Genomic DNA, 10,303 nt, shown 5'->3' with positions numbered 1-10,303 from the left:
AACGTAGGTCTGGATGACACTTGACAATTACTGATTGTTTTTATTCCCATTGTTTTCCAAAGATATCTTATTATTTTTCTATCCGCTTTTAATTTATTCTATGTGGAAGGTCTCTCCTCCGATGAATCTGTCAAGTCTTTAGTTTAGCCGAACGTCTTTGCAATTTTTTCTTTGATACTGAGCTGATGACTTAGTAACAACAGTAAAATATGCAACGACTGTAAAGGAAGTAATAAAAAAAAGTTGTAAAATATATCTGACCGAAGGAGTGTACTGGGGAGCGAGTCGTCGATTGTGGAGTGAAGAGGACAGAAGACTGAATTAAAAAATGGAATAAAATGGTCAGGCCTGGCCTGTGACTTGGAATATTAATTTCCCGGGCCCCAACAACCGTCTTCGAGACGTCCACTCATGGGAAAAGGAAAAATCTAGAGTAGAAGCGATTATAGAGCTCCTCCAGGTCCAAAACTTTATAGATCCTAAGGGTCGACTGTATCAAAACTGTCCTTCACACTGGCAGGCCATGGTCCATTTTTGCATGACCATCGAGGAAAGGGTGTCCTTTTCGTTAAAAAACAATGGTGACCAGCCGGATGCCTCTTTGACCATCGGATCCATTTAAATTGGGTCAGATTGTGAAGGGCAAAGGGTATCAACCGAAGTGTAGGCAGGTAGATGGATTACGGGCTAAGAATGACCACGGCTGAATGGTCATAGCAGGACGCTGTGGTCTTCGGACACGGTTTTACCTGGAAAACGTTTTGTTGACCACGTGAGAAAGGATTCGGAAAGAGCGCAGGTAGACGATCAGGATGTGAACTAATTTTTATTGGGCTTTGAAATGGATATTGCGGCGGTTGAGTGACCCTTGTGACCGGCCAGTAGTATTTTTTAATTTTTAATTTAGAAGGAACCGTCGAGCAACGGACGGGCCAGAAGGCCCGCCAAAGTAACGGATTCTAGAAGGACAGATTTTTTTATTTTCCGATTTAAACCGAATGTCGAAAAAATATGATGAATTGGAGAGGGGAAATTTCAAAAATGAAATTAAAACTAAACAAAATTACAAGAAATCAGGAGTACTCATTTAAAATAAACTTTTTTTTTTCTTGTAGTTCCTGTCGTCTGTATTCTCGCTCTCGCTCTATATATATCCTTTCACTCCTAATGGACTATAGGGCGCTTTCGCGTTTCTTGGGTAGTAATTAGTGTAGTTGAGTGGCTAGCCCAACATACCCAACGTTAGCCCAATACCCAACTTCTGTGCTAAGGCTATATTTTTTTATCTCTAAATTTGGTTTATTAGATGAACCAAGAAATTCCAACAGGTAAACTGAATTCTACATTTTATCTAATTTAGGCCCGGTTTATTCACCTTCAAGTAACTTTATTTGAACGGTAATTACCGTGGATCTACCAATAGCAGATTCTAAATCATAGCAACTACTGACCAGATAAATTTACTTGAAGGTGAATAAACCAGGCCTCAAACTAATACAATATGATCAACAAAAAGAAAAATATAATAGCCGTTATGGAAACTGTTACTTTTGAATTACGACATTTGGATAAAGTTTAACCTGAATTTTAGTGAAAATTATGATTTTCACTCGAGAACATAAAATATTCATGGCAGAATTCTACTTTCGAAATGGGAACTAAAAAAATGGTGAATTTACCATACACGACATCATTGCTTTTTGTAGTTTCGGTAAAACTTCTCCTCGTCATCCCTGTCAGTATAATTCAAACTACACCACATATTTTCAGAAGTTTTGTTTTTCATAACCGACAAGTTATGTTGATCATATTGGATTATAAAAAATATCAAAACTATTGTGAAATGAACTGCACTTGTGGTGGTATTTTTACTTCAAAAATTAAGTGATAATAATATCTCTAATAAGTCAAAATCGATATATGATTTGCGAACACTTTTTTACACAAAAATGAAACAAGAAACAGATATTGACTGTCCCCTATGTTCTTAAAAGAGGGGTCTTGGAGTAAGTATCTCAACATTATGAGACACACTTTAGCTAAAGAACATTTGCTGTGGACCTGCTTTATTGTCCTGGAGGTTACTTAAGTTTGATAGTAACAATTAATATTACTTGAGTAACAGCAGAAGAGTGGCGGATGGTCAGTGGACTAGGATTTGAGGGTTGTCATTGCGGACGTAGACGAGTTCCTCCCAGCGGTCAGTTTACACCACAGGTGGACGGTTCTTAGCTGTTATCTGTAGAGTTGCTCCCGCTTATGGTCGAAGGATTAAGGAAGGCGACAGGTATATTTTTACATTTTTGAGTGCAAGATAAAGGAAAACTTACTAAATATTAAAATAAAATCTTTACTTTCAGGAATATTATTACAACATAGGTTTATCATGATAAGAACTTATTTGTACAAAATTTATTCTATGGAGTATTCCATTTTCATAATTTTCTATTAATTTTTGTAATGTCTCCTTTTTGTTTCTTACGTCGTTTCTCAACTTTTTCATTCCTCTGTTTGCAGATTGAATTTTGCTATACGTATATGTTTGAAAACTAATAAGTATAGTGGAACCAGAAATATAGTGTTTTTATGAGGGATGGAGTACATTAACTTGAGAGGGTCAGTTATGGCAGGGCAATAAACTTCTGGCACTCGTCGCGCGACTGGGCTCTACCTACCTTTGTCTCCGATGGTCCATTTTCAGACGGCTCAAAAACATCTGTCATAGAAGATTTATAACTGTCTTCAAGTTGGTAATAAAAGTGACCCCAAAATTGTAAAAGAAATTATCGACCAGAGTTCATAAAAACACTGGCGGCAGCGGAGTTCCTCCCGGCGGTCAGAAATTCTCAGGTCTTGTAGCAGGTAGTGAACGGTAAGGGATTAGTGCTGGTGATAAGAATGATCGGGTTGAGTGATGAAAGTATCATTTTCATATTCGATGTTGAGTTTTTTTTTTTTTAATGACTAGATAATATTATTGTTTAATATAAAAACAGTGCTAGGCTTTGTAATTTTCACAAAAATAAAGTTAACAGGGGGTTGAAAAATTAGCATGTAAAACCCTATGGCCAGTCTTAAAAAAAACTCACTGTATACTCATATCATGTACATAAATAGAGTATAATTTGTAAATGCCGAATGTCATTTTGCCCTTGTAAATAAAATTGTTTCTCCCTCTCATCAGTGTATTTATTGCCAATTTCAAGCAAAATACCCGCCATAATAATCTAGTCCCGCTACCACTCATCGACTACCTATCGCAGTAATCGCCGATAACCTCGGGAGGAACTCGTCCGTTAAAAAGGGTTATGCAGGTAAAGAAGTGACCACCGGGAGGAACTCGGATACGCCCAAAACACTATATTTCTGGTTCCACTTTAAATCTAAAAAAGCAAAAATGAAAGGATGACTAGAATAAAAATTATTTTTTAAATGTGCAGATCATAATTACCACCCCTGCAATGCAGTCTAATCCCCAACCCTTCACTACCTGCATCCAAGATTAGGATATTTTGGGTACCGGGAGGAACTCGTCTCCCCCGGTCATTGCTTGTCATTGTAGAAACACGTTAAGTTTTTGCTTTCATTCTATATCAACCATATTTTTCAGGTAAACTTTTTTTTTACAAGTTCTACTTGTATTTCAGGAAGATTTGGAGTTTAGGATTAAATATAAATATATTGGACATATGACTCATAATGAAAAAAATCTGAATATACCTAATAGAATGAAAGTGTCCGACCGGAAAAGGAATAATAAGCAACACAAAAAACAAATAAAAGGAATGACATGTGCTAAGGGGGATTAAATATGGTGTTACAATATAAAATACAAAATAATAATTTTTTAACTGTCATTGTTAACATTCACTTAGATTCAGAGCTGACACAAAGGTCTATTGCGGAATGGGTGAAGCTATGAAATAATTTTCGTTTTTTAGCTATTATGAATGAAAGCGCTGTCATCATACGATCAATGATCTTAAGCAATGTCGGACTAATACTACGTTTTCATGAGGATTGAGTTTGATTTGAATACGGATCCAGTTCATGAAAACACTTGTTTTAAAGGTATTGAGATCGATTTGAGTCCAAGGTCGATTCGCTAAATTTTGGGATCGTATCTGGATCGTATCGGGATCGTATGGAATTTTGCTGCATGAAAACGGAGAATTCCCGAGAGCATGCGCATAAAAGCATTTTCCTTCAAAACGTGTACGGTTGTTTACACATAACCTTCTTGTTTGTTGTTCGTTGGTTTCAGTGTATTATTGTCATTTACATCAAAAAACTTCCAATATTAATGTTCAAACTCTACTTTTTAACATCTGTTGCAGATGTAGTTGCATCCGTTACCTTGAATTACCAATTAATACAAAATTCCATAGAATTTGAAAATTTAATTTTTTTATTTAAAAATTAAAACAAGGCTGCAAATTCTAAAAAATAACATAAAAAACTCGTTTTATAAGGGCATTGGCGCACTCGTCCCATAGAAAACTCCCCTACGGGTCGTTTTCTACACCTGGGACTCGTGCGCCAAATCAACCCTTATAAAACTCGTTCTTTAATATACTATTATATAATTCGTAATGTCATGAACAAACTTGACGTGGATGTCGCGTAAAAAGAAAACCTGTAAATGGTAAAATAAACGATAACGTAAAAAACAGTGTCAAAATGACATTTCTCTAAAATCTATAAAAAATAGTAGTTTATTTAACGAGTTCGTGTGTAAATTGGGCTTTTTTTGGCACTCGTGGGCAATTAAAACGCTCGTTTGTTGTGCTTATAGTGTCTTTATAGTAGTTTATTTGACGAGTTCTAGAGTACTATTACCAGTTAAAATAAATGCACTTATTTTTGTTACACCCTGTATACATACCATTTTATCTTCAAGCGGATCACAAAAAAAAAATCGGACTTGAACTCACTTATTTATTTTTCTTTTCCTGCAGTTACATTAAAATTACAATCTTCACATTTGCAGTTTTCAAATTTTAAGGCACTAGCTCGGGCACTAGTAATTTCTACTTCCCTTGTTTTTGGTATTTGAAGTTATCTAAATTATCCAATGTACTTTCTGCAAATTTACAGGTAAAACTTTCCCAAAATGGTGAATGATCGCGATTTGTAATTTTTAGGGTCCTGAACTTTAACTAAGATAGTAGAGCCCAAATCTTCGATATCTCTCATTGTCAAATAACCTAAAATAATAATTTATAATTCTTCCTTTAGGGAACTCAGAAATTTCACCTTTGTAGCCAGATACTTTTCATCATGAGCATTATGTAGCAATCATACAGTTTTCGGGACTTTGGTGGATCCAGATCCTATATACAGTTCTATATACAGTTTGCCGCGATCTGCGTTTGCCGCAATCTGCGTTAATTATGGTGGTGTGCAATGTGCAATGCATTTCGTTTTCAGTGGCATCAGACATACTTCAGTTATTCGCTAAATAGGTACGGGGTCATTATAAATGATTGTCTCAACGCAGTAGGTGTTGGTGACGTAGTTGAATGTGCTGCAAGCTTTATAACATGAGTGAGACTAGCATCGCCGATAGGTAGCGCTGCTGGCGGTAGTGTAAATTTGTCTACTAATTTGTCTAACGTTGCGAAGCTAGCGGCACATCCCAAATTTGTGTGGGTTTTCAATGCCAACTGCGATGGGACAATCATTTATAATGACCCTGTATAACAAAAATTATCAAAAACGTGAATAGCAAACGATTACAACTGTTTACTTTTTAACACTGAACTGTCATCCTGTGCTATTTTTGATTTTGATATCTAACATCAATATCCAGGCCATGGACACGCCCACAAGGGGCGACTCGTGATACACCATTGTGGAACTGGTTAAATACATATTGGGTAATAATTTCGTTATTTCACTTTTTTAGAGGCTTTTATTTAATAGGGATAATTTAATTACTAAATATTTCCTGTAATTGATAAATAAATCGTGACAAATACTTCAAATGACCTTACAGTTGTCTCGGTCGAGCCGCCTGTGGACACTTCTACTCCTAGGACTTGAAATATTTCCACAGTGCTTGGAAAAAAATGCCACTTTAACCGTTTCTGTGGAGATACACAAAGGCGCGATTTTCGATAGCTTGATGATAAATATATTTTACCCTAAAAAATTCAAATGTTCCGGCCCTAAAACGCAAAACTTAAATAACCAAGTGCGTTAACCCACCAGTGTTTCACAAAAGGTGAAAAAGGAAAGAAAAACTGTATTAAAAAATAAAGATAATAAAAACTTAATTGCCATACCCGAACTAAAAAAATTCGAAAGTCAAATGAAGAAAATTAAGATAAACAAAAGAAAATAACTCTACTTCTTATTATAGTCAAAAAATTTCAAGATTTTTTTTTTTATAACTAACTCTCAAAACAAAAATTTGAGCGAAAGGCTATCATTTACGATATAAAAATTATTTGATCAGAAAATTGGAATTTATAGTTATTTATTATACAAGACGATAAAATTGTATTTTATCTTCGAGAGCGTTTTTCAGCGTCGAGACGCTAATTACGCCCAAGAAGATAGTTAAATTTTATCGTCGTGTATAATATTCTATTTTTTTCTATAGCATTTGTATTTTATTATTAAAACATTTTTTTAATCATTACTCTTTACTAATAGTCTCAGGTTTTAAAATCTCGTTAGTATGAGCGTTGTTAGGGTAATAAAAAAAAATACGTTTTAAAATCTCGGTAGTATGAGAGTTGTTAGGGTAATATAGTATATTATATTATACAGGGTTATTCTAAATGATTGTAGTCGAAGTAGGCCATGCCCATGTTATTACATTTTTGCCGCTTTCATGTGAACTGTCAGTTTTGTCGCTGTCACTGTCATTTTTTAGGTGAAAAGTGCGGTGATGAGATTTTTATTTAATTTTGTTAAATTATCGATTGAATCCAGAAATATTGAGTTGTTTTGCACCCAATTTAACTCCCGTGTGTGAACGGTGTGTACTCACTTATTCACATTATTTTGATGTGGAACGGCAACCATAAATTTTACATTCAGTTTTCACGCCTACTTCGACTACAATCATTTAGAATAACCCTGTAAGTGATAGAAATGCATCATTATACGCGAGTGAGAATTTTGACCAACGAGTGCGCTTGCGCACGAGTGGGACACTTCTCACGAGTTTCATAATGGCATTTCGATCACGTGTGATATACGACGTTTTATCTTACAGGTGCAACTATCCAAAAAATGAAGTTTCATTCAATTAAAATATTCACCTATAAAAATATAATAGTATGCTTGTATGTATCAGTTTTCGCAGTTACCAATGATTGTCATAGTTATGAAATAAACAATGTCGTTGTTTTTTCACTATTTGTAAAACGTTATTATAAAAATGGATGTTTTACCGGAAAATATCCAATTAGACGTGGAAGTTGCCGTTTCCAGTTTGCTTCCGGTAAAGTCGAAACATATATACGAAAAAGAATATAATCTGTTCGTAAAGTGGAAGGCAGATAATTGTTTGGCAGCTAACACGGAAGATATTTTATTGGCATATTTTGTTCAAAAGGTAAGTTATGTAGTACCTATCTACCTTATGTATTAATACATGTGGTATTTTATAAATACATAGTCACGAAAATACAAGTCGTCATCTCTTTGGGCGCAGTATTCAATGCTGAAAGCTGCGCTAAATGTGCATGAGAATGTGGACATAGGGAAGTACAACAAATTAACCGCCTTTTTGAAACAACAACATGTTGGTTACGAAGCAAAAAAATCATTGATTTTCTCAAGGGATGAAATCGACAAGTTCCTTCTTAACGCGCCCGATGACACGTTTTTATTAATCAAAGTACGTATACATTTGACGTATGTCAACGAGGTATTAAATTTTGGCATAATTTGTTTAGCTTGTGGCTGTTGTCGCAATTGCTGGTGGCTGTAGATGCGATGAATTAGTAAAAATGTGTATCACTGACATAGAAGACAAAGGCGATCTCCTCCTGATCCATATTCCTTTCACAAAGACCCATAAGAAAAGGTCTTTCACAATGTTGTCTACTGGATTTGGAATTAATCCTATTAATTTATATCGCAAATATATTAATTTGCGCCCAAAGAAATTCAGTACAATGAGACTATTTCTTTGTTATCGAAGTGAAAAATGTACGGTGCAACCCGTTGGCATTAACAGTTTCGGAAAGATGCCAGAATTGATAGCAACATTTTTGAAGTTAGAGAACTCCAAAATGTATACCGGACACGCATTTCGCAGATCGGCTGCTACTTTGTTGTCTGACTGTGGTGCTGATGTGAGAACTCTGAAGCGTTTCGGTGGCTGGAAGAGTGACACTGTCGTTGAGGGATATGTAGAGGATTCTCTACAAAATAAAATTGGTATTGCGAAAAAAATTCTTGGAAATGAGAGTAGCAGTTCTACAAGTATAGTAAACCATGAAATCACGATTGTGGAACAGAACAAGGAAGCAGGTTTCAATGCTGATAAAGAAATCTACTTCAACAACACGAACTGTACTATTAATGTTACCATTAATAAGAATTAGAGATTTTGTAATTGTTTAAGGTCTTCAACTAGTTTATAAAAATTTTGAATAAATAATATTCTGTAACAAAATAGTATTTTCAATACAAAATTACAAATTTTAATTAAAACTGACAGCTGTCAAATTTACTCACTTGTGAGTACTTTATCTCACTTGTGAATAATATTTGATTTCTATCACCGAAAACAATGGTCTAAGGTAGCTCAAAAACTCAACCTGTAAGATAAAAAAATAAATAAATTACTGTATCTTCCTTTGCTGTTAAAGTAGCACTTTATCTACCCTTGCGGTTAAAATGCTACTCGCCCTTTTGATTTGAATAGATAAACGCACACTTTACCATCTGGTATGACAAAAAAAAAAATTTCACTTCCACAACTTTGTTGTGTAATTGATGACAATTCAGTACACTGTGTAGACACTATTGAAGGAATTAAATCTTTATAACATTTTCCAAGTTTTTTTTCCACTGATTCCTTAATCGGTCTAGTGTCCTGTGAAGCCTTCGCGTCGTCCTTCGACAGTTCAAGAACGAAAAGAAGGTAAAGTCGGCGGGTCGGTACTTTAGGAAACCGTAAATCGAAATAATCGCCGATAAAATCGGTCCCCGTCCGGTAAAGATCAAATCTCGGGTCAAAAGATTAAAGATCGGCCCATGATGGGTATTGAAAACATGACGCTCCTGATTATCATTTATAATGAAAGGATAGATGTCAGCGGATGTGCGAGGAACAATGGCGTGGAACAATATCATTGGAAAATTATGATCCCCTCGAAGCCGTGCAACAGATTCTAAAGTCGTTCGTTGCAACCATGAATATTTATCAGGTCATTCGAATGGCGATTATCATTAATGGTATTCGATTATTTTCGAAATGGCAAGAGACAGGACTACCATCTATTGTGACACGTACTCTCTGGCAGTCTTTATATTCGAAACATGCCTTTTTCTTATCGCCGACGCACCTTATCGCTTACGAAGAGTTCCCCTTTCATAATTTTGCATATTTTCAGATAATTACAGAAATTATGGGAAAAACACCGGCGCTATCGACTAATTATTCGAGAAAATATGTCAGCCTATCTGGATAGTTTTTACTGTTCTGGAGAGATAATTCGATGTTTTTATGTATAATGGAACGACTTTAAATAAATTGCGAGCGTGCTTATTGACGCAATATTTCATACGTGCACGGGTCTCGTTTTATACTTAGATAGATAGGGATATTTGCAGATAACGGCTTACGTTTTAAACGGCAAATTACCGACTAAGTGACTCATCTTGCTACTAAAAGTTATGGATGGAGCTACGGACTCCGACGAAACAGAGTTATGAATGTGACGTAAAATTTTAAATTTCAAGGATTCTGTACGGTTGTAATCTGCAACTGTTGAGATCTGTCTGTTTGTACTTGTATTCCAAGTTTATAATCCTATGCTTATTATAAAGTAGAACTTGGATTATCTACAACACATTTGTTAGAAATTCATAAAAAAAATCAGGTACTATGGAAGAACTATTTGCTTACTTCCAACGCACTGGCTTCCAACAAGTATGCACTTACCATACAGGGTTATACTAAGGACAACGTAACATTTTATCTGCCCCGCCCATTTCATTTTCTTAGTTACCAATCAAATAGGTTGTTAAGACGATCTGATTTACACAGTAAAAATTTCTGACATACGAATTGCCTTAATGACATTTTATTTTTTAGAACCTAAAACAATAATTG

The 10,303-nt window shown here is 35.2% G+C and overlaps 1 protein-coding gene across 1 annotated transcript; it reads left to right on the top strand.

Moving 5' to 3' along the window:
• Positions 1-7,163: 7,163 nt before the first annotated feature.
• Positions 7,164-8,581, top strand: LOC138124992 (uncharacterized). The gene is made up of 3 exons (XM_069040192.1): positions 7,164-7,570; positions 7,634-7,855; positions 7,914-8,581. Exons 1-3 carry the CDS (start codon positions 7,394-7,396, stop codon positions 8,565-8,567), a joined length of 1,053 nt encoding a protein of 350 aa, XP_068896293.1. The 5' UTR covers positions 7,164-7,393; the 3' UTR covers positions 8,568-8,581.
• The last annotated feature ends 1,722 nt before the right edge of the window (positions 8,582-10,303 follow it).

This window comes from Tenebrio molitor, chromosome 2 (assembly GCF_963966145.1).
Source record: "Tenebrio molitor chromosome 2, icTenMoli1.1, whole genome shotgun sequence".
In the NCBI taxonomy this organism is placed as follows: domain Eukaryota; kingdom Metazoa; phylum Arthropoda; class Insecta; order Coleoptera; family Tenebrionidae; genus Tenebrio; species Tenebrio molitor.
The sequence above is the reverse complement of the archived record's forward strand: the minus strand, read 5'-3'. Positions and strand labels throughout refer to the sequence as shown.